The 25,879-nt window shown below is 46.0% G+C and overlaps 1 protein-coding gene across 1 annotated transcript in view; it reads right to left on the reverse strand.

The window, feature by feature from the left end:
* Positions 1-25,879, reverse strand: part of slc24a1 (solute carrier family 24 member 1) — a 40,203-nt gene that overhangs the window by 10,006 nt on the left and 4,318 nt on the right. Inside the window, exons 2-4 of the mRNA XM_070859124.1 lie at positions 15,102-15,155; positions 14,054-14,162; positions 1,677-1,763 (exon numbers count right to left, since the gene is read on the reverse strand). Coding sequence (XP_070715225.1) covers positions 1,677-1,763; positions 14,054-14,162; positions 15,102-15,155 — 250 coding nt within the window. The remainder of the gene's footprint in view (positions 1-1,676; positions 1,764-14,053; positions 14,163-15,101; positions 15,156-25,879) is intronic.

Consider the following 25,879-nt stretch of genomic DNA (forward strand, 5'->3'; position numbering starts at 1 on the left):
CTAGCCAAGGATATTAAAAGGTATGGAGCCAAGGAGGGTGGATGGAGTTAGGATACAGATTAGCCATGATCTCAATGGATGGTGGAACAGGCTCAAGGAGCTGAAAGGCTTTCTGTTCCTATGTGTGTGTGTGCACAGCACAGAACTGTCTCTAATTTGTTACTGATTGGTAATCTCCCGGAGATTGCTGGTGCAGAGAATGAAAATCTCACACTGCTGGTGTTGGGGCAATGGCGCAGTGTTGGGCAGAGCAGAGGAGGCGTCACTCCGCACCTGACCTGACTATATGTTACCTGGGAACACCTGACGCTAACATGGGTGCCTGAATTGCCACAGCTCAAACATTCACAACCTCGTGAGCAAACACAGTCCACTGAGAACAGTCTTAACAAAATACTTGCTACTCTGCCTCAAAACTTTGCCAAATACTCATGATGGCATTTCCATTCCCATCACATGCCTTTGTTATGCCCTCCCTTAGTCTGTGCCTTAATGCATGTAGTTTTATGCCTTAATCGTACACCAACTAGTATCTGGATTGAGGATTAGCAATCTAATTTCACGCAACACACTTGCAATGTCATATAGAGACTAAGATCGCAGAGGTGAAAGGATGGTACTTAAACTATTTGGGCAACCCACTCCTAAATATTATTGTTTTAAAGGTCTGACATTGGATAAATTGAGGAGACAGTGTAGGCCAGTGCAGGCAAGTAAACAATATTGATGGAGCTACTGATTACATTTTACTTCACGGTAACCATCCACAACCGGAGGTGAGAATGCAATTCAGATACAAAGAGCGCTCCGTGCAAGTGCAGTCCTTCCAAGAAAGCTGGATGTGTTACTCCAGGCACAATCGCTAATGTGTCTGTGTATGTACTTAAGTCGTCTTTTATTTAGTTCTTAAGTTAAGCGAAAGAAAATTAGAACGACTTCAAGAAAGAGCAGTGTCTTCAGCTTTCTTTCAACAGACTTCCCACAAGGGTTTCCAGGGCTCTACGGCACCAGTGGATGTTCGACTGGGGCGGTCGGTGGGTGGGGGGGGATGAACTGGACAGTGAATGTTCGAGGGCTACCTGGTGGCTGGTTACAAATCCTGACTGACCAAGTCTGGGAGAGCATTGACTGCCCAGGACATTGGCCAGGGAATGGTATGCCCAGCAAAGAATCCCGAAAACAAGGAAGATAATCCAAAAGAAAGGGATGATACAGCCAGCACCTCACGAATCAAGGGACGTCTCAGAACTGCGCTGTTCACTTAGCAGAATGCCTGTCCTTGTTCTGTTATTGGTTTTCGCACAGCTGCTGGAAAGCGCTTTGCCAGTGACAACATGGACAGTTGGAAACTGGGGATAACAGGAAGAGGAGGCCATTCAGTCCCTTGAGCTTGCCCCGCTATTCAGTAAGATCATGGTCGATCTTCGACCCCCACTCCACTTTCCCGCTGATCCCCATATCCCTTGATTCCCCAAGAGTTCAAAAATCTATCCATCTCAGCCTTGAATATACATGACAGGATCTGTGATGTGGCAGTTCCCGTATGTGTTTCAAGAATGCAGCTCAATCTCACGTTTCAGAAAAGAAAACATGCTTCTGCTTGGACTCTGTTTGTGACCCCGTTATTCACATGTTTCTGCCTCTCGCCAAATTTAACACATTCCTCGGTGTCTCACCTTTCATTGTGTTTCCTTGTTGATCTTTTGACCTTCCCGTGCCCTTGGCTAAACTGTTCATTACTTCAGCCTTCTGCTTAAACTTCACTGCAAACAAAAGAGATGTTACAAATGGAGAAGGTTCTTGAAGCGGTTTGAGCAACTTGGCGCACAATGGAGAATCATTCTGAGCTGCTGCAGAAGCAGGTCTCCCACGGTTACAGCTAAGGCCCGATTTCGACACAACCAGTGGGCCCAGACACCAGTGCGAGTCCTTCAGCAGAGGCTACTGTGAGAGCAACCTTATAAAGTATTGAAAGGCTTTGAGAAGGTAAATTGACAGCACCACTTCAAGGACCAAGGGAGGCGGGACTAAAGATAGTGAACGATCAACTTAGAACAGATGTCCAGAATTTCTTCGATGGGCCGAATGCCCTCCTGTGCTGTATCATTCAAGGATTCAATCAGAGACAGGGTAGTGGGAACAGAATCTTAGATTAATCCAAGATCTAGTTGGATGAGGTGAGCGAAGATTAAAAATATTTTAGCCTCCTATGCCGTATTTATCTTATGAACCTCTTCAAGGGAAATCTACTGTTACAATTAACTCTCCTTCTACAAGAGATTAAACAGACAAGGATCTAACCTGCACTACTTATTTAGAAAATAGAAACTAGGTGCAGGATTAGGCCATTCGGCCCTTCGCGCCTGCACCATCATTCAATAAGATCATGGCTGATCATCCACCTCAGTACCCCTTTCCTGCTTTCTCTCCATACCTCTTGATCCCTTTAGCCGTAAGGGCCATATCTAACTCCTCCTTGACTATATCCAATGAAAAGGCATCAACAACTCTCTGCGGTAGGGAATTCCACAGGTTAACAACTCTGAGTGAAGAAGTTTCTCCTCATCTCAGTCTTAAATGGCCTACCCCTTATCCTTAGACTGTGTCCCCTGATTCTGGACTTCCCCAACATCGGGAACAAACCGTTTAACTCGGACCCTGCACTAACCAGCAATACTTTGGTCTCAATCATTGCAGATACAGGCCAGGGAGACAGCTCCAAGCAGATTCCCAAATCCCATAGGAACTAAGGAGGATGTTCACACACAATACAACCAGAATCCAGATGTTAAGTAACCTGCAGCTGTCCCATACACTGTCACCATTTCAAAAACAGATTAGATAGAAATCAGATGAAAGCACTTTATCCACATCTTGCAGCCAGGTAATGTAAGTCTGTAATGTGGGAAACTTAGCTCTGGCACTTAGTGCAACTGTATCAACAGCAACAAATCAGACTATCCTTATAACACGGAACAGGCACAGACTCTCATACAGGGACATCCTGACCACACGCAGACACAAGAACAACAGTATACACAGGCACACCCAACACACGCATGTTCACACGCTGGTACAGATAATTTGCAGATATACACAGCCATGCATGAAGATTCATACACGTGTACACAGACATACATAGATGTTCACACACGTACAAACCCATGCACATTCAGTGTACAAATACAAACACACGCACTTACAGATAAAGATAAATGGCACTGAGTCTGGCGCAGATGGATTTATGAACCAATGTAAATTAGATTTTCTGCCCATTCATAGTCGATGAAAATCCAGCCTGGTCTCCTGCCTGATTGAAACATCTTGTGCTGGGCCGGGTTGGAGTTGCCAGTGGGAGTTGGGTTCAATAAAGAGTGACAACCACATCCTATGCACCTCCCTCATCTGCCACTGTTTTCCTTTACACACTAACTACTCGCTGTGTTTAACCTTCTTCTGTATGACTGACCCTGATCTGAACCAGAGTTCAAGGTTTGCTTAATATTTTATCCTGCCCCTGCATACATTTCTTAGCACAGCCCGTTAACGAGAACTTTCCCGCTACTTTCCGTACACCTATTTGAGGCAGTGAGCAAAATTTAAACTTGTGAAAAGAAAAAGAAAGACTTGGATTTCTATAGCGCCTTTCAGGACCACTGGATGTCTCAAAGCGCTTTACAGCTAATGAAGTACTTTTGGAGTGTAGTCACTGTTGTAATGTGCAAAACGCAGCAACCAACTTGTGCACAAACAAGTTCCCGCAAACAGCAATGTGATAATGACCAGATAATCTGTTATTTTTGTTATGTTGATTGAGGGATAAATATTAGCCAGGACACTGGGGATAACTCCCCTGCTCTTCTTCGAAATTGTGCCATGGGATTTTTTACATCCACCCAAGAGAGCAGACAGGCCTCATCTGAAAGACGGCACCTGCAATAGGCTCCAACAGTGCAGCGCTCCGACAGTGCAGCGCTCCCTCAGTACTGCCCCTCTGACAGTGCAGCGCTCCTTCAGTACTGCCCCTCCGACAATGCGGCACTCCCTCAGTACTGCTCCTCCGACAGTGCAGCGCTCCCTCAGCACCACCCCTCCAAGAGTGCAGCGGTCCCTCAGCACCACCCCGCCGACAGTGCAGCGCTCCATCAGCACCACCCCTCTGCCAGTGCAGCGCTCCCTCAGCACCACCCCTCCGACAGTGCAGCACTCCCTCAGCACTACACTGGCCTAGATTTTTGTGCTCAAGTCCCTGGTGTGGGACTTGAACCCACAACCTTCTGACTCTGAGGCAAGAGTGCTAGCCACTGAGCCACAGCTGACACCTGAAGAGAAAAGAATAATAACAGAAGAGAAGGCGGTTAATTGTCTCCCTCCAGTTTAGACTCACCCAGTGGAAAATATATCCTAAAATTACTAATAATGAAAATGGAGGCATGTAAATGATGAGAGGTGCTGACGACAAAATGGGATGTCTGGAGCCTCCTCATTTACCCTTTTCCATCTTGAATACAGCAGGTTTTACATTCCCGTCTGATATAATCTCTACTGCATGAAAATAATCAGGACAAACTGGCACCAGAGGAGGGATATACATCAAGAGCTGACAGCAAAAGAATGAACTTAATCAGAAACTCTCAAACTTTGCATCAACCTGCTGCCGACATCAGAAACAGGACAGCAGTCTGTGATCGCACCTGACTTCATGGTCTCCCAATGTTTCACACCTCCTGTCTCTATTCTTAAATTCTCTCTATTCTAGTCACTTCCTTACTTTAATCGCTCACAGTACCCTGCCTCGATCAAGCCACACTCCCCATCCAACTAGGTGTGTGCGCCTCGGTTTCTGACAAAGCCACTCTGTAATCGCCATGTGCAGCAACTTCAATCAGGGTCAGAACCATTCACTCCAGTTGGCTCTGTTAGTGCCCCAACTTTCTCCGTAACTCAGCCCCTGACTTTCACCCTGAAATACAGCCCTTACAGCTCAGTTTTGAAAATCTATTGTACTTGACCTCAGGATGGTGCCTGCCTGAGATTAAAATCCATGGAGGGTCAAAACTGGCACAAAACACCAAACCGCTGATATGCGAAGTCCAATTAGTTTAAAGGAGGCAACTTTAAATTACGTCGGCTACGCCGCAGTCAGTATACAAAACGATATTAAGGACCATCTTGTTAAAATGGTCGGTGGGTTTCTTGTGACAGTAAAGAACTTTAATTTTATATCCAAAGTACCCAGTCAGATAAGCAGCTTCTGATTCTACCCGTTTCAATGGATAGGCAGAGCGCCCAATTAAAGGGTTGGCTTTTCGAACATTCTGGGCATGACGTTGTTGGAGGGATTGGTTGGTGAAGTGGGTTAGAATCCCATTCAGAGTAACTGCTCTCTGCTGCTGTGAGCCGGACCTGAATTTGCTCCAATCTTTACCCAATTCCGGGTGAGTCCACAGGACGAAACTGTCCACAATTCATCGTAAACTGGTGGTGAAATGTCCGCCTCGCTCAGAGAGACCATGGGATAGATGTTACCATTTGCCATTCTTTACCCCGCATGAACAACTGAGGCAAACCACTTGCCTGCACCCCCCCACAGTCCAGCCCGAGCTCCTGGAGTGTGAATGGGCTGCAGTGGGTTTGATTTGTGAAGCCTGTCCCTCTGAGAATTGGTGGTGTGGGACATGAGACTGGTGCAATAGGGCACACTCTTCTAAGGGGAGAGGAGAATTAAGGTATGTTGCTTGGGGTAGAGTAGACGGGACAATACTCTGCATATAACCCCTGCTGGAACTGACCTGGATTGGTTGATACTGATTGGGGGGGGACAAACCTGACAATTCTCAGCACTTTACCTCACCCGGATATGCGGCCTGATCACAAAAGAACAGGAGACCATTCAGCTCCTCGAGCCTGTTGTGCATTCAGTGAGATCATGGCTGATCTGCATCCTGACTCCGTCCACCTGTCTTGGCTCCATCTTGCTTATTGCCCTTGGCTAGCAAAAATCTACCGATCTCAGATTTTAAATTATTAATTGAGCTAGAATCTACAGCTTTTTGTGGGGCAGAATTTCACAGTTCCACCATCTTTTGTGTGAAGAAGTGTTTCCTAACTTCTCTCCTGAATGGCCTGACTCTGGTTTTAAGGTTATGTCCCTTCGTCCGAGACTCCCTCACCAGCAGAAAACATTTCTCTCTATCTACCCGATCAATTCCTTTCAAAATCCTAAAATGCTCAATCAAATCACCCCTTAACCTTCTATACCAGGGAATACAAGCCTAGTTTATGTAATCTCTCCTCATAAGCGGAGCCCAGGTAACTTGGTAAGGAGTAGCACATGGACTTCCCACTGCAAACAACCAGCTCTTGATTCAATTGGCTGCTGTCTTCCCATGGAACGTCCACCTGGAACAGGAGGAGCATGCTGGGAATCAACTTATCCCCTTGGTGTTAAGCTGATTGAGCTCCGACTCACCGCCGTGATCCGGCTTTGCTCCAGATCTCAGCAAATCTGATTAAAACCCCAGAACTTTCATTCACCTGACACGCATCTGACAGCTGGGACTGGGAGGCTTGTGAAGCACAAAGTTACCAGGAATGAGTTGAAGGTCACTTCAGATGGAAACTCAAACAGCGAGGACTCCTCAACCGAGACAAACTCTCATTAATTAGCAAATTCCAACCAACAAAATAAATTCCTTTCTACCAGTCATTGACCCACAATTTTACTAATTAAAAAATAATTCTGGAGCCATCATTGATGAGTGTCGGGCGGGAACAAACATTTTACTGGGGCCCGGTGTGAAAATGCAAGGCTTCTGCTGGCACTGCTTTGCATTGTTGCCAGATTATTGGGATTTTAACTATTAAGGAACTGCTTAGGAATTGAGGTTGTTTCTTTGGGAAAGAGGAGACTTTAAGGTCACCTGAGTTTTTCCAGATTCTGAAGTGAACTGACCGAGTTCATCCCAGCAAATTGTTCAGTTGGCCAGAGTTCAAAGCCCAGGTCACACAAGGTCGAGATTAGGAGAGAAGGGGCACTGGAGATCGGAGTCGGGCTTCACAAACGATGAGATGAAGTTCGAGAGCGAGGGAAGTAAGAGATATGGTCAGAGAAAAGGGGGTGGAAGATTTTCTCTGGTTGCTGACATTACTGCCAATGCAATGTGTTTGAGCAACATAGAGCTGGTGGTCCATTCATTTATCCTCCTTTATAATACTAGGAGCCCCGCTGATCAATGCAGGGCAGGTAATTGGTTATATTATGTACCCATTGCACATTACAATTCGCAGAGGCGTCAAAAACTGGCAGGCGGGATGAGGAAAAGCTGCCTCTCCTTAACGATGCGTTGTTATAGAAACAGCTTCCTTGGTAAACCAAAATACAATGGAATACAAAAATATAACTTTCACATCTGGAGCTCGCTGAATTGAATCTGCTGAAGATTCTGAGTCCTGGGATTCAGAGTGTTCGATATTCCGGGATGCAGATTGCTGAGAGTTGCAGGGTGCGGTTCGCTTTATGTCCCAGACACTGAGTGCAATCTGCAAGGGGGAAGCTGGTTTCCCAGGAGGCAGAATGTTGGGATGAATGCAATGCGGACCCCAAAGATGGACTCCGCCAGCTTTTTGCAGACTTTCTTAAACAGGCAGAGCACCAGGAGGGGTCTCTGGGACATGACACACCCCAGAAATTCAACCTCATTTATTTTAAAAATGATCAAAGAAACAATTCTGGTTGCTCTGGTGTAAACAATGCAAAGGTCGCACAAATGGTGCCGCGATTTGCCTCAGACATTGACTCTGTAAGTGTCCTCGCACACCCGGGTATGAACCGGCGTTAAATGTCCTCTGTCTGAACTCGGGTTGCCAATTCTGGTTGGGGTATTTCTGGAGATTTCATCACCTGACCCTCCCCTCCCCCCCAAACCTCACCCGGGTTTGCTTGTAACATTGTCCAGGAGATTAATCAATTCCTGGAGACTCCAGGCCAATTCTGGAGGGTTGGTAATCCTCGTCTGAACCATCTTTCTCAAAATGGCCTGACGTCCTGCAAATGGCTCCATTTTGTGAGAGGTTAATCACAGTCAATATTAAGATCTACTGCTAACCATGTGTTTTGAAAATAAATTCTTGACCACAAAACAGAGATAAATGGACAGGGCACTTGTGTTTTTTTCCCCCCCCAAGTCCAATTTACTTATGTTTGGCAGTGTAACCAAGAAAGTTCCTTTCGATATTTTGTACATGTGAGGCTGCGGTCCCAGCAATGTTGGCCATGCTTAAGGTGTTTTGCCATCTCGTCGCTCCAGATGTTAAACTTAATCCCCTGTTTAAAAAAAAACCTGAGAAAAGAGGGAGAACGGTTCCCAGGGTTGCACTCAGTGATTTTTATTTCCTCCCATTCCCTCGCCTGACCTGCGCTGGTGGACCGTTCAACCAGCTAGACATTGGGACCAATTTCCAAGTGTTGTCCTTGGCTCAGTGGGTAGCTCTCTTACCTCTGAGTTAGCAGGTTGTGGGTTCAAGGTCCCGCTCCAGTGATTTGAGCCCATAATCTAGGCTGACACTCCCAGTGCAGTGCTGAGGGAGCGCTGTAGTGTCAGAGGTGCCGTCTTTCACATGAGATGTTAAACCGAGGCTCCGTCTGCTCTCTGGAGACGTAAAAGATCCCACAGCACTGTTTGAGGAAGAGCAGGGGAGTTCTCCCTGGGGCCAATATTTATCCCTCAACCTACATCACTAAAACAGATCATCTGGTCATTACCACATTTTTTTTGTGGGAGCTTGCTACGCGTATATTGGCTGCCGCATTTCCCACATTACAACAGTCACTACACTTCAAAAGTACTTCATTGGCTGTAAAGCGCTTTGGGACATCCTGAAGTTGGGAAAGGCGATATATAAATGCGAGTCTTTCTTTATCTCTGACCTAAGAGGGTTGTTTACCATGGGGGCAGGGCATCGCAGAGGGGCCCGATTCCTCACCCAAAGTCTATACACAGGCCCACCAGCAGGAGTCACTAGGTGGCACGGTAATGGAGGCCGACTGCTTCCCCCTCTCCCCCCAGGCGCTCGCTCTGATCACCCAGCGGAACTCGGCTACCACAGCAGTGCCCTCGGGCCCTTCCTGATCGGTGCGCTTGCGTTCCAAACCAGAGAGAGATTACCGAGTGAGTCATTGCGGAGATGTTTTGTATTTTGTTGCTGTGACTTCCTTGCTGGCAGCTTCTCGTTGTAGGGCTTGCCAATCCTCCAGGAATTATAGGGTAATCTCCAGGAGTCTGCTTCCAGCAAAATCCCGGGAGAACAATCACAGGGGTTTTAAAAATTGTGCATTTATTAAAATATTCTTTCAACACTCTAGTTTGTTTGTCATAAAAATATTGGAGATGGGAAAAGTCTAACAGTATGAAGCATCCAATCAGGCAAGGAGGAGTCCACTCGGTTTCCGATTGGCCGTGGCAAGGCAGGTGCTGTGAGGGTGGGTGTCGGGCGACCAATGACGAGAGCTTGGGGGCGGGGCGGAGGTCATGTGATGAAACCTCCAGGAATACGTCCGGTCCGAATTAGCAACCCTAGAGGACGTTTTGTTCGGTTAAAGGCGCTATATAAAAATACAAGTTGTTGTTTCCCTAAGAATTTGTCCAACTCCGAGACAAAGAGACATATTCACTAAGACTGTTGAAAAGGATCCTGGTGGAGTTGAGTCCACGTTCTGGACAGGAATGGTTCTTGTCCCGAGGGCTTCTAATAAATGCATCTGCCGCAGTGAGATTTTCTGTTGGTGTGATCGAGTAAGGTGTGCTTTGTAAGGCTGGAATGGGAAGGAGCTGGGCAGCTTTCAACACTTGAAATCTCAGCGGGTCAGGCAGCATCTGGAGAGGAAGCAGAATTAACGTTTCCGGTCGATGGCCCTTCGTCAGAACTGGAGAGTGTTCAGAAAGAACAGATTCTTAACAAGCGCTGAAAGGGAGAGGGGAAGGAAGAACAAAAGGGAAGGTCTGTGATAGGGTGGAAGACAGCAGAGATTAGAAAGACAAAAGGGATGATGGCCCAAATTCAAATGGTAATGCCAGGAGTTAGAAAAACATTAGTCAAGATAGGGTGTGAATGGTGGGATAATGACCAACTGCCATTAGAGACAAGGAGAAAAAAAGAAAGAAACAGGCTCTGGGGGGGTGGGTGGAGTCAAAGATTGGCAGCGGTTACACTCTGAAATTGTTGAACTCGATGTTGAGTCCAGAAAGCTGTAAAGTGCCTAAACGAAAGATGAGGTGCTGTTCCTCGAGCTTACGTTGAGCTTCATTGCAACAGTGTAGGAGGCCGAGGACGGAGAGATCAGACTGAGAGTGGAGCGGGGAATTAAAGTGACAGGCGACTGGAACCTCGGGGTCATGCTTACGGACTGAACGGAGGTGTTCCACAAAGCGTCACCCAATCTACATTTGGTCTCCCCAATGTAGAGGACACCACATCGTGAGCAGCGAATACAGTATACTAAATTGAAAGAAGTACAAGTAAATCGCTGTTTCACCTAGAAAAAGTATTTGAGGCCCTGAATAATGGGAAGGGAGGAGGTAAAAGGGCAGATGTTGCATCTCCTGCGCTTGCACGGGAAGGTGCCGTGGGAAGGGGAGGGGTTGCTGGGGGTGACTGCGGAATGGACCAGGGTGTCGCGGAGGGAGTGGTCCCTTCTGAACGTTAAGGGTGGGGGGGGGAGATGTGATTAGTGTTGGTATCACGCTGCAGATAGCGGAGGATGATCCATTGAACGTGGAGGCTGGTGGGATGAAAGGTGAGGACAAGGGGAACCCTATCGTGGTTCTGAGGGGAAGGGGAAGGGGTGAGAGCAGAGGTGCAGGAAATAGAACGGACACAGTCGAGGGTCATGTTAACCATGGCGGAGGGAAATCCTCTGTTGAGGAAAAAGGAAGACATGTCAGAGGCACTTGTATGGAAGGTGGCATCATCAAAACAGATGCGACGGAGATGGAGAAACTGGGAGAATGGAATGGGGACCTTACAGAATGAGGGGTGGGAGGAAGTGTAGGCCAGGTAGCTGTGGGAGTCAGTGGATACTGGTCGAAAGCCTATCCTCAGCGATGGAGACGGAGAAGTCGAGGAAGAGAAGGAAAGAGTTGGAGATGGTCCATGTGAAGGTGAGGGAAGGGTGGAAATTGGATGCAAAGTGAATTACATTTTCAAGTTCAGGGCAAGAGCAGGAAATTGCCATTCACACCCTATCTGGACTACTGTTTTTCTAACTCCTGGCATTACCATTTGAATTTGGGCCATCATCCCTTTTATCTCTCTAATCTCTCCTGCTTCCAACCTATCACAGACCATCCCTTTTGTTTGATCGTCCCCTCCCCCTTTCAGTGCTTGTTAGGAAAAAAACAGATTCTTAACACTCTCCAGTTGACGAAGGGTCATCGACCCAAAACGTTCACTCTGTTTCTCTCTTCACAGATGCTGCCTGACTTGCTGAGATTTCCAGCATTTTTTGCTTTTATTCCAGATCCCAGCATCTGCAGTATTTTGCTTTTGTATTAGCTTTCAACACTTGCCTGGTTTGCAGGACCTTGTCAGCAACTGCGACTTTCACACCTTATCTGCTTAGCTTCCAATCTCTGCTTATCTATTTTTGAAAGGCAGAGTTGGTAATCCTTCAGAGGGATTTAGGGGCCAGAGGTGGTTTGACAGTAAGAAAGGAGACGGACACATGAGTGAGACAGAAGGTCAACATTTCATTGAGAATTTGAAGCTTTTGTTGAGATTGTTTGATGACACCCCTATTTAAAAAAGGAGGCAGACAGAAAGTTAGCCTAACATCTGTCATTGGGAAAATGCTGGAGTCCATTATTAAGGAAGCAGTAGCAGGACATTTGGAAAAGGATAATTCAATCAAGCAGAGTCAGCATGGTTTTATGAAAGGGAAATCATGTTTGACAAATCTGCTGGTGTTCTTTGAGGTTGTAATGAGTAGGGTGGATAAGGGGGAACCAGTGGATGTGGTGTATTTGGATTTCCAGAAGGCATTCGATAAGGTGCCTCATAAAAGGTTACTGCACAAGATAAAAGTTCACGGGGTTGGGGGTAATATAGCAGCATGGATAGAGGATTGGCTAACTAACAGAAAACAGAGTCGGGATAAATGGGTCATATTCCAGTTGGCAAACAGTAACTACTGGGGTGCTGCAGGGATCGGTGCTGGGGCCTCAACTATTTACAATCTATATTAATGATTTGGATGAAGGGACCGAGTGTAATGTAGCCAAGTTTGCTGATGATACAAAAATTGGTGGGAAAGCAAATTGTGAGGACGACACAAAAAATCTGCAAAGGGATATAGACGGGCTAAGTGAGTGGGCAAAAATTTGTCAGATGGAGTACAATGTGGGAAAATGTAAGGTTATCCACTTTGGCAGAAAAAATAGAAAAGCAAATTATAATTTAAATGGAAAACAATTGCAAAGTGTTGCAGTACAGAGGGACCTGGGGGTCCTTGTGCATGAAACACAAAAAGTTAGTATGCAGGTAAAGCAAGTAATCACGATGGCAAATGGAATGTTGGCCTTTATTGCAAGGGGGATAGAGTACAAAAGCAGAGAAGTCCTGCTACAACTGTACAGGGTATTGGTGAGGCCACACCTGGAGTATTGCGTACAGTTTTGGTCTCAGCATTTAAGGAAGGATATACTTGCATTGGAGGCTATTCAGTGAAGTTCACTAAGTTGATTCGGAGATGAGGGGCTTGACTTCTGAAGATAGGTTGAGTAGGTTGGGCCTATACGCATTGGAGTTCAAAAGAATGAGAGGTGATCTTATCGAAGCATATAAGATAATGAGGGGACTTGACAGGTGGATGCAGAGAGGATATTACCACTCATAGGGGAAACTAAAACTAGGGGGCATAGTCTTAGAATAAGGGACCACCCATTTAAAACAGATGAGGAGGAATTTCTTCTCTCAGAGGGTTGTAAATCTGTGGAATTCTCTGCCCCAGAGCTGGGTCATTGAATATATTTAAGGCGGAAATAGACAGATTTTTGAGCGATAAGGGAATAAAGAGTTATGGGGGAGCGGGCAGGGAAGTGGAACTGAGTCCATGATCAGATCAGCCATGATCTTATTAAATGACGGAGCAGACTCGAGGGGCCAGGTGGCCTACTCCTGCTCCTATTTCTTATGTTCTTATGTTCTTATGTGGTGCTGATTAGAGGGAAGGGCAGATGGAGGGCAAGTCAACCATTATTAGCTTGCTGCCATGTAATGGCCACTGGATCAAGAGAGATAGCAACAGAGTCCTGAGACCTGTTGGGATTGGCCTTTTATTAAAGACGCATTGGGCCTCAGCTGATCTTCAACCCAGATAAATATTAACTTGTTCAGCTCTCGGGTTGATTCTGGGTTGTGGAATTAAACCTTTCTCCAGGTTAGCGTCCATGGAATGAAACACAGTGCATTGAAACTCTCGACTTAATCTGGATAAATGAGCAAATCATTGAATACTGGCACTCCAATTTCTTCCTCCTTCTCAACTCCCATTTCCCAGAGAAAGATAGGAGACCTTTGCCGGCACAATTAGATATTGGCTGTAGGACAAGTTTGTCAAAGCAAGGGAGCAATCGGCAGGTTTGTCTTCCACCAAACTGGTTCCAGTCAGAGTTTTGTTGATAGTGGGGAAAGTAGATCCTCCATCAGTGCAGTGTGATACCCCGGGGGGACATAAGGTCACAATCTGACTGCAGGATGCAATCGGCTATTTCAGTGAGTTTCACTGTCATGAACAGTCGATCCATTCGAGTTAAAATTGAACTAATTTTGCTGCAAAGGCAAAATCTTATTTCTTGTTGCTTTAATTTTTGACAAGGAGCCAAATCACCAGGAACTATGATCATTGCATCCGAGTGTTCAGCAGATGCAGAAAAATAAATAGCCCACCTTCAATGAAGGCAATGCCTCTGACATAGTCTGCTAACCACAAGCCAACCAATTTGGTGAGGTCCCCAGTTGCTGAATAGCCAGCTGTCACGGTGTACCAGTCACTTACCTTCAGTCATGGGATCCAGTGTGTTGATCATGAGCTGAAAGATGGTGTTGCGCAGCATGCTGTTGTGTAATGAGGGCGTGCTGCTTCCTCGTGTTAGAACCGATTTGGGCTAAACATTTAACAAGAAAATACACAAAAATATTTTGCATGTCATTTACACCAGAGGTTGCACAAGGATGTTCAAAAGTAATTGGTTGAAATACAGATAAAATGTTGAACAAATAGGAACTCAATACAATTAGTGAATAATTCTCCTAAATAAACCTCTGCGCTCCTCTAATTCTACCCTCTTGAGCATCCCCGATTTTAATCGCTCCACCATTGGTGGCCGTGCCTCCAGCCGCCTGGGCCCTAAGCTCTGGAACTCCCTAAACCTCTCCACTTTTCTCCTCTCCTTTTAGACATTCCTTAAAATCAACCTCTTTGACCAAACTTTTGGTCACCTGTCCTGATATCTTACGTGGCTCGGTGTCAATTTTGTCGGATTGCGCTCATGTGAAGTGCCTTGGGACGTTTTACTATGTGAAAGGCGCTTTATAAATGCAAGTTGTTGTTATAAACAAGAAGTCCAAAAGTTACACCTACCTCAAACTCACTCTGCCACCAGTCACTAAGAAATGTGCGAGACTGTCTGGGGCAATCCTACCTTTCATTCTCGTTACTTCCCTTTGGCCTCCATGTGACTACTCCACATAGTGGAACAGCTGAGACCGGAAGGCCGGTGGGGAATGGAGAATGTCCGACCAGTCTTTGAGCTTCCGACACTCTGCCACCACAGTACACAGTTACGATCTTCTGTTAGGTTCGAGGTGGAATGGTGATGGGGTGGATTAGAACTGGCAACTTCGATCCTTTTTCTCAATATAGATTGTCAATTTTGTTGGATTGTATCTTTATAACTCACTCCTAGATACCTACAATTTTTGATGTAAACCTGCATCGATTAAGTCCATTGATTAAATTGAAACATTTCTCCCTCTGTGACCCGTTCACAGGTTTTCACAACATTAATCTATAAACCATCTGAGTCTTTGGTTTTGACTTTTACCTTGAGCCTGTTGTTGTCCTTTTCTTCTTCACTGGACTCAGAATCGCTGCTCTTCTTCATGTAAGTAGAGAGAAATTGGAAAATAGTGCATTGAATGAGAAATGGCTGTTCATATCCTTGTGACAGATCAGATCACCTTTTCAGTGATGTTGAATCTCTCCCGCAACATCACTTTCCAAATCTTCACAAACAAGAGAAAGTTAAAGATCTTAACACTGATGATCTCTTCATTCAAGGCTCAAAGCCCAACCTTTTTCCAGTCTTTCCTGATAACTCACTATCCTCCAAATCGAATATAACGTTAGATCCACAGGACTTCATACTGAAGGGAGTTCGGTTTCTTTGTACATTCGCTTATATATTCCTTTTAGAATGTTAAAGGCGGTCTGTTGTCAGTCAGACAGAGAGACCAGCTCCTGCTGGAGTTCTTTGAGGATGTAACAAGCAGGGTGGATAAGGGGGAACCAGTGGATGTGGTGTATTTGAATTTCCAGAAGGCATTCAATAAGGTGCCACATAAAATGTTACTGCATAAGATTAAGATTCACGGGGTTGGGGGTAATATATTAGCATGGATAGAAGATTGGCTAACTAACAGAAAACAGAGTCGAGATAAATGTGTAATTTTCCGGTTGGCAAACAGTAACTAGTGGGGTGCCTCAACTATTTACAATCTATATTAATGACTTGGATGAAGGGACCAGGTGTAATGTAGTCAAGTTTGCTGATGATACAAAGATGGGTGGGAAATCAAATTGTGAGGGGATGACACAAAAAATCTGCAAAGGGATATAGACAGGCTAAGTGAGTGGGCAAAAATTTGGCAAATGGAGTATAGTGTGGGAAAATGTGAGTTATCCACTTTGGCAGAAAAAATAGAAAAGCAGATTATAATTTAAATGAAGAAAAATTGCAAAGTGCTGCAGTACAGAGGGACCTGAGGGTCCTTGTGTATGAAACACAAAAAGTTAGTATGCAGGTAAAGCAAGTAATCAGGAAGGCAATGGAATGTTGGCCTTTATTGCAAGGATGATAGACTAGAAAAGCAGAGAAGTCCTGCTACAACTGTACAGGGTATTGGTGAGGTCACACCTGGAGTACAGCGTACAATTTTGGTCTCCGTATTTAATGAAGGATATACTTGCATTGGAGGCTGTTCAGAGAAGGTTCACTAGGTTGATTCCGGAGATGAGGGGGTTGACTTATGAAGACAGGTTGTGTAGGTTGGGCCTATACTCATTGAAGTTCAGAAGAATGAGAGGTGATCTTATCGAAACATGTAAGATAATGAGAGGGCTCGACAAGGTGGATGCAGAGAGGATATTTCCACTCATAGTGGATACTAAAAGTAGGGGACATAGTCTCAGAATAAGGGGCCGCCCATTTAAAACTGAGATGAGGGGGAATTTCTTCTCTCAGAGGGTTGTAAATCTGTGGAATTCTCTGCCCCAGAGAGCTGTGGTGGCTGGGTCATTGAGTAAATTTAAGGTGGAGATAGACAGATTTTTGAGCGATAAGGGAATAAAGCGTAATGGGGAGCAGGCAGGGAAGTGGAACTGAGTCCATGATCAGATCAGCCATGATCTTATTAAATGGCGGAGCAGACTCGAGGGGCCAGGTGGTCGACTCCTGCTCCTATTTCTTATGTTCTTAAAGCAATAAAGCTCAGCTGTTTTATACAGGGAATGGATGATGACTTTACAGCTCCTCTGTATAGTGTGTTTATCAGCATGGGTTTGACAAGAATCCTCACTCATTAGTGACTCCTGCTCAAGTTAGACTCAATGTGATTTATGTGCACCATAGATATAATTAGAACAATCGTGGAATGATTTCGGGAGGGGTGGAGGAGAGAGGGAGGATGGAAGGAGGGTTGGAGGCTTGGAGAGAGGGAAGGTGGAGGGAGGGTGGGAGAGAGGGAAGGTGGAGGGGAGGGTGGGAGCGAGGGAAGGTGCGGGGGAGGGTGGGAGAGAGGGCGAGTGGATTGGAGGGAGGGAGAGAGAGGATGGGAGAGGAAAGCGGCGTCTCTCGAGCACAGATTCACAGCTACATTTACACTCCCACATCGAGACCTCACGGAGTGTCATGTCAGTGAGCGGGAGTTGAGCAGATAGCGGGTTACTAGGCACAGCGGAGCTCTCGGAGAATAATGTGTTGAAAAATAAACCCTACATTTACCCGGGTTATAAATCTCTCCATGTAACAAGAAGGCTACAGTCTGCCATATTTAAGTTGTGCTGATGGTCAGGTCCATGGTGCTGACTCCCAACGTCAGTATTCCATGTGAGGGGGACATGGATTCTCCGGGAGGTTGATGGTGTTATTTATTTGTGGATCTCGGGTTCCGCTATATTTAAATGTCTCCAATCTGATTTCCCTTTCCCACAATCGTAACTCTGTCAATGTCTTACCCCTGGGGGCTAAATAATTCTACTATTGACTTCTGCCCAATAAGATCACATCACATAACCTGGGATACTGGGCTCACACCACATAACCTGGGCTGCTGGGGGTCACACCACATAACCTGGGATACTAGGGGTCACATCACATAACCTGGGATACTGGGCTCACAACACATAACCTGGGATCCTGGGGTGAACTGTGACAACCATTGGAAGGTTCTGTGCTCCACGTGATTTTGTCTCGCTGCCACCCTGTTTTTAGGTGTAAACGGGACAGTAACAAGACAAGAATTGCCCTTCCTCCATGTGTGCTCTACGTTGGTCAGTGAAGATGGCACAACAGCCACCATAGCGACCTGCCTTGTGCACATTCTCAAGTCCAAGCCCACACTCGGTCCAAAGAGCAATCCTTGAATATCCCCAACCCCTGCTCTGTGAATCCGTGCTGCACTGCCCCGGAAATTCTGCTGGTGCCGTCTTGCCCTAAAGGACTTGTGCACTACATCCGATTCTAATATTCTCGTTACTATTCCATTCTGAACCAGTAATGGTTTTTTTCAAGGTTGCGACCTCTAGATCAGCCTCCTAGATCGGAGCAAGGTGATTAACCTGGAACCCACAACATTGGGGCAGATATACAATGCCGTGTATCTGGGCTAAAACGTGGGTCACCCAATGGGCAAGAGATATTGTGGAGTTGAATTTCTATAGTGAGAGGGGGCGATACGTTGTTCAGAAAGTAGGCAGTTGATTTGGTGGGTATAACATTTAATATTCCACACACCGAGCGTATCAGCAAAACCTGTTGCCGACTCTCTTGCTCCCGCTCCACAACCTTCACAGTTCAGGAGCTCCATCGCAATTGGTTTAAAGAAGGTCAAGGTAAAAGAGGATTAGAGTCAGCATGAATTATGAGGAGTGTCCCAATAAGACAAGCTCACGCTGGAGGTTATGCAGGGGGATGGAGCGAGCACATTGCACAGAGCCTGGGTCATGGCGTGAGCGACACACGACAGAAAGGAACCATCTCAGAGAAAGGCTTCATTGTATTGTAAATACATTCTTCCCACAGAAAGCACACACAAGCAAGACTGTGTTACAAGACTATATGATGACAGGGGGAATGAGGAAGGTTCCAGGCACACAAACCCAACAGATTGCAGTGGGGGACGAGGTCACTGAGACCAAGGTTCCCCCGGCGGGGTCCATTCAGTGCAGGTTGGAAGGTGAAGATTACTAAACAAGGATTGGCAATAAAAACAGAAAATGCTGGAAATACACAGAAGGATCATCATAAAAGGTGGGGGAGGGGTGGGGGCATGTTTGGGTCTGTACTCTTTAATAAAACCGGAAACTGGCAGAATAAAGGGCCGAGAGAAAGAATAGATTAAAGTCAAAGGTCAAATATTTTGACTCATCAAAAAGTTAGTTAACGATTTATTGGCCAGTGATCAGATTATTTATAAACCTGGAAAAAGGCTGCTGGATTTTAAAAAAAGATTCTCTGAATTGGACAATAGAAGACAATGAGCAGGACAAAAAGGAGGTTGCAAACATCTCCACAACAGAGGGCATGATATGCTAAATGAAGGAGGGTCCAGAAGGATCTCTGCCCAACAGATTCATCCATCTCTCCCACTCCCAGTCCCACCTCCATCTCTCCCACTCCCAGTCCCAGCTCCATCTCTCCCACTCCCAGTCCCACCTCCATCTCTCCCACTCCCAGACCCACCTCTATCTCTCCCACTCCCAGTCCCAGCTCCATCTCTCCCACTCCCACCTCCATCTCTCCCACTCCTACTCTAACCTCCATCTCTCTCCTGCTCCCAGTCTAGTGTCCCCAACACGTAGAATAATCATTATTATCATTAATTAATATCAAATTTCCATTCTCCGTAGAGCCACAATGACTTATGGACCATTTCCCGAGATAACAGGAGGTTCAAACATTTGGGCCTCTTTTCACTGAAACAGGCTATTGAGGAAGGGTCTCAAGGGAGTTTTGGAATTATGAACGGTTTTGAAAGCGTCAATCATGAAAGATTGTTCCAGCATTTGGCAAATCAGCAAAGGCTCTGGTCACTGTGTGCAGTGACATTAATAACTTCATGATGATTCTCTCTGGTTGGTTATCGAGTGAAATCATCCCAGAGGAAATCTTCATGAAGATATCGATGATGTTTCTACACAGGCAACTTAAGAAAAAGAAAATCTGTTAAAGATTCAACAGAAATATCAATATTGGAATTAATTAGACCTCTTTGCATTGATGCTGGAAGTAATGTGCAGGGTGTAGCCATAATCGACAAGCAGAAACCTCCACTGACAAATGCAGAATCAGGGAAAGAAGGAAAGGAAGAATTTGCATTTCTGTAGCACCTTTCACAGCCTCAGGATGTCCCAAAGCACTTTACTGCTTAGTACAAATTATGTACTTTTGAAGTCACTGTTGTAATGTCGGGAACGCGGCAGCTAATTTGCACACAGCAAGATCCCACAAACAGCAATGTGATAATGACCAGATAATCTGTTTTAGTGATGCTGGTTGAGGGATAAATATTGGTCCCGGGACACCGGGGATAACTCCCCTGTTCTTCTTCAAAATAGTGCCGTGAGATATTTTATGTCTGCCTGAGGGGAAAGTTGACGCCTCGGTTTAATGTCTCATCCGAAAGATGTTACCTCCGACAGTGCTGCACATATGCCCAGCGCCAACCCTACCTAAATAGGAAGGGCTGTTATTATAACAATATGATGATGATCATCATCATAAGCAGTCCCTCGGAATCGAGGAAGACTTGCTTCCACTAAGGCATGAGTTCTTAGGTGGATGTGAACCACAGTCTCTGTCACAGGTGGGACAGACAGTGGTTGAAGGAAAGGGTGGGCGGGGAGCCTGGTTTGCCGCACGCTCCTTCTGCTGCCTGCACTTGATTTCTGCATGCTCTCGGCGACGATACTCGAGGAGCTCAGCGTCCTCCCGGATGCACTTCCTCCACTTAGGGAGGTCTTTGGCTAGGGACTCCCAGGTGTTGGTGGGGATGTTGCACTTTATCAGAGAGGCTTTGAGGGTGTCCTTGTAACGTTTCCGCTGCCCACCTTTGGCTCGTTTGCCGTGGACGAGTTCCGAGTAGAGCGCTTGCTTTGGGAGTCTCATGTCTGGCATGCGAACTATGTGGCCTGCCCAGCGGAGCTGATCAAGTGTGGTCAGAGCTTCAATGCTGGGGATGTTGGCCTGGACGAGGACGCTAATGTTGGTGGGTCTGTCCTCCCAGGGGATTTGTAGGATCTTGCGGAGCCATTGTTGGTGGTATTTCTCCAGCGACTTGAGGTGTCTGCTGTACATGGTCAATGTCTCTGAGCCATACAGGAGGGCGGGTATTACTACGGCCCTGTAGACCATGAGCTTGGTGACAGTTTTGAGGGCCTGGTCTTCAAACACTCTTTTCCTCAGTCGGCCGAAGGCTGCACTGGCGCACTGGAGGCGGTGTTGGATCTCATCGTCAATGCCAGCTCTTGTCGACAGGAGGCTCCTGAGATAAGGGAAGTGGTCCACATTGTCCAGGGCCATGCCATGGATCTTGATGTATGGGGGGCAGTGCTGTGCGGTGAGGACAGGCTGGTGGAGGACCTTTGTCTTACTGATGTTTAGCATAAGGCTCATGCTTTTGTACGTCTCGGTAAATACATCGACTATGTCCTGGAGTTCATCCTCTGTGTGTGCACAGATGCAGGCGTCGTCCACGTACTGTAGCTCGACGACAGAGGTTGGAGTGGTCTTGCACCTGGCCTGGAGACAGCGAAGGTTGAACAGCTTCCCACTGGTTCTGTAGTTTAATTCCACTCCAGTGGGGAGCTTGTCAACTGTGAGGTGGAGCATGGCAGCGAGGAAGATTGAGAAGAGGGTTGTGGCAATGACGCAGCCCTGCTTGACCCCGGTCTGGACATGGATTGGGTCTGTGATGGATCCGTTGGTAAGGATCACGGTCTGCATGTCGTCGTGGAGCAGGCAGAGGAATGCACCTCAATGCACAGCTCTGGAGAATCAAGTATTCTGAAAGAACTTTGAAGGTAAAGGAAGGAAGAATGGCTGGCTCCTTGGAGATGTAGGCTACATGGTTCAACCATGGCTGGTGATACATGCCCCACACCTTTACAGACAACAGGGCACATGGGTGAACTAGGATCCTCACTCAGCAGATGTTTGGGGTGCTAAAGCAACACTTTAGCTGCTTAGGCTAGTTGGGGGAAGAGGGATTACAATAGATCCCAGGGAATGGCTGCAAAATGATACTTCTGCTGCAGGCTGCACGAGGTAGTCGTGGGCAGAGGTATCACTGGATGTAGATGAGAAGTAGCTGAAAGCTGTAGAGGCAGAATAGCTGAATCCTTCCAGTGACTCTCCAATGAATGTCTTTGGGACATTCTATCAGCTGATGTTTCCAGTAGAGTGGACAAGGGAGAACCAGTTGATGTGGTATATTTGGACTTTCAGAAGGCTTTCGACAAAGTCCCACACAAGAGATTAATGTACAAAGTTAAAGCACATGGGATTGGGGGTAGTGTGCTGACATGGATTGAGAACTGGTTGTCAGACAGGAAGCAAAGAGTAGGAGTAAATGGGGACTTTTCAGAATGGCAGGCAGTGACTAGTGGGGTACCGCAAGGTTCTGTGCTGGGGCCCCAGCTGTTTACACTGTACATTAATGATTTAGGCGAGGGGATTAAATGTAGTATCTCCAAATTTGCGGATGACACTAAGTTGGGTGGCAGTGTGAGCTGCGAGGAGGATGCTATGAGGTTGCAGAGCGACTTGAATAGGTTAGGTGAGTGGGCAAATGCATGGCAGATGAAGTATAATGTGGATAAATGTGAGGTTATCCACTTTGGTGGTAAAAACAGAGAAACAGACTATTATCTGAATGGTGACAGATTAGGAAAAGGGGAGGTGCAAAGAGACCTGGGTGTCATGGTACATCAGTCATTGAAGGTTGGCATGCAGGTACAGCAGGCGGTTAAGAAAGCAAATGGCATGTTGGCCTTCATAGCGAGGGGATTTGTGTACAGGGGCAGGGAGGTGTTGCTACAGTTGTACAAGGCCTTGGTGAGGCCACACCTGGAATATTGTGTACAGTTTTGGTCTCCTAACCTGAGGAAGGACATTCTTGCTATTGAGGGAGTGCAGCGAAGGTTCACCAGACTGATTCCCGGGATGGCGGGACTGACCTATCAAGAAAGACTGGATCAACTGGGCTTGTATTCACTGGAGTTCAGAAGAATGAGAGGGGACCTCATAGAAACGTTTAAAATTCTGATGGGGTTAGACAGGTTAGATGCAGGAAGAATGTTCCTAATGTTGGGGAAGTCCAGAACCAGGGGACACAGTCTAAGGATAAGGGGTAAGCCATTTAGGACCGAGATGAGGAGTAATTTCTTCACCCAGAGAGTGGTGAATCTGTGGAATTCTCTACCACAGAAAGTTGTTGAGGCCAGTTCACTGAATATATTGAAAAAGGAGTTAGATGAAGTCCTTACTACTAGGGGAATCAAGGGGTATGGTGAGAAAGCAGGAATGGGGTGCTGAAGTTGCATGTTCAGCCATGAACTCATTGAATGGCGGTGCAGGCTAGAAGGGCCGAATGGCCTACTCCTGCACCTATTTTCTATGTTTCTATGTGCAGCTAAAATCTAACATGATGGCAAATGATTTATTTGTTTCGCTTTTGGACAACTGCTGCTTCATTTCTGCAGACTGCTGGGATACACCTCAATAAACTCTGAGGCGATATTAGTGTAAGCTTTCTCTACTTCCAAGTGCCCCCCTGAATGACATCGGAAGGCTGGCTAGCCACTGGAGATCAGTTATCTGCATCGAACCCTGATGGACCTCCAGCAGTTGGGCTCTGTGTGACTAATGCAGGGGATGCAACTATGCTGACATTCCTGCCAACTAATTGCCGCCGTGTTACTCCATGTAAGATATTGGTGGCGAATCACATGATGCCCAATAATCTGTGTCAGCAGAGAACAGCAGGCATGATGATGTTTTGAAATGTCTGTGTTGTGGTTTGCCAGCAACTGGATCTCGAGATTGCATCTTGCACTTTCGATCCCAAACCACTATAACAGCAGTATAGACATTCATGAGCGATATTCCTTCTGTGCCTGTATACCACATAAACACGGTCTCTGCTGCAGACACCATTTGTGATCAATGGCAGACTGCAATGAACTCATCTGGATGTTGAACTCCTCCAACCCACCAGACCACCATCCAATATTATGCTTAAGGAGGTAAGCGACTCCCAGCAGTAATTTGAAGCAAAACCATTAAGATCTAAACCCCCACAACACTCTGTTTGAAAACAGGGCCACGAAGATCTGCTTCCCCAGACAGCTGAACAGGGGCACACGGTACGCTGGGCTCCACCATGTACCTGTCCTCTTCCTCACCAACACTCAGTGCCTCACTGTGCATCCTCATCCTCATCCTCATCAGCTGTTTTTTTGCAACTACAGCTTTGCTCACCCACACGCGCATTGTGGCAGTACCTTCTGCAGGTTGGGTTGCTGTTGGTTGGTGTTGGGCTCTGCTGGACAGTTTGGAGATGACTGCTTCTTCAGTGGGCTCCTGTTGCCCTGTGAAGAAAGCAGATGGGAATGAGTACAAAAGCAAATTTCCCATGTGTGTACTGTACTGGCAGCAAATGCTCTATATCGCTCATAAAGAGCACACAGACATGTACATATAAAATATCAGGCAAAGCCTGACGATGTTATTTATCACTAGTTTGTTGTGGTATTACAATTTTCACAAGCCTTGCAAATTCTACCTCCTCACCAATGCCACCATTTATCTTCATAAGTTATCAATGGTGGCTTTAATCTACATATTGATTGGGCTAACCAAACTGGTAATAATGCGGTGGAGGAGGATTTCCTGGAGTGTATTAGTGATGGTTTTCTAGACCAATATGTTGAGGAACCAACTAGGGAGCTGGCCATCTTAGACTGGGTGATGTGTAATGAGAAAGGACTAATTAACAATCTTGTTGTGCGAGGCCCCTTGGGGAAGAATGACCATAATATGGTAGAATTCTTTATTAAGATGGAGAGTGACACAGTTAATTCAGAAACTAGGGTCCTGAACTTAAGGAAAGGTAACTTCGATGGTTTGAGGCATGAATTGGCTAGAATAGATTGGCAAAGGATACTTAAAGGGTTGATGGAGGATCGGCAATGGCAAACATTTAAAGATTACATGGATGAACTTCAGCAATTGTACATCCCTGTCTGGAGTAAAAATAAAACGGGGAAGGTGGCTCAACCGTGGCTAACAAGGGAAATTAAAGATAGTGTTAAATCCAAGGAAGAGGCATATAAATTGGCCAGAAAAAGCAACAAACCTGAGGAGTGGGAGAAATTTAGAATTCAGCAGAGGAGGACAAAGGGTTTAATTAGGAGGGGGAAAATAGAGTACGAGCAGAAGCTTGCCGGGAACATAAAAACTGACTGAAAAAGCTTCTATAGATATGTGAAGAGAAAAAGATTAGTGAAGACAAACGTAGGTCCCTTGCAGTTGGATTCAGGTGAATTTATAATAGGGAACAAAGAAACGGCAGACCAATTGAACAAATACTTTGGTTCTGTCTTCATGAAGGAAGACACAAATAACCTTCTGGAAGTACTAGGGGACCGAGTGTCTGGTGAGAAGGAGGAACTGAAGGATATCCTTATTAGGCGGGAAATTGTGTAAGGGAAATTGATGGGATTGAAGGCCGATAAATCCCCGGGGCCTAGAGTACTTAAGGAAGTAGCCCTAGAAATAGTGGATGCATTGGTGATCACTTTCCAACAGTCTATCGACTCTGGATTAGTTCCTATGGACTGGAGGGTAGCTAATGTAACACCACTTTTTAAAAATGGAGGGAGAGAGAAAGCGGGTAATTATAGACTGGTTAGCCTGACATCAGTAGTGGGGAAAATGTTGGAATCAATTATTAAGGATGAAATAGCAACGCATTTGGAAAGCAGTGACAGGATCGGTCCAAGTCAGCATGGATTTATGAAGGGGAAATCATGCTTGACAAATCTTCTGAAATTTTTTGAGGATGTAACTAGTAGAGTGGACAAGGGAGAACCAGTGGATGTGGTGTATTTGGACTTTCAAAAGGCTTTTGACAAGATCCCACACAAGAGATTGGTGTGCAAAATCAAAGCACATGGTATTGGGGGTAATGTACTGACGTGGATAGAGAACTGGTTGGCAGACAGGAAGCAGAGAGTCGGGATAAACGGGTCCTTTTCAAAATGGCAGGCAGTGACTAGTGGAATGCCGCAGGGCTCAGTGCTGGGACCCCAGCCCTTTACAAT

This window comes from Pristiophorus japonicus, chromosome 17 (assembly GCF_044704955.1).
Source record: "Pristiophorus japonicus isolate sPriJap1 chromosome 17, sPriJap1.hap1, whole genome shotgun sequence".
Taxonomy (NCBI): Eukaryota; Metazoa; Chordata; class Chondrichthyes; family Pristiophoridae; genus Pristiophorus; species Pristiophorus japonicus.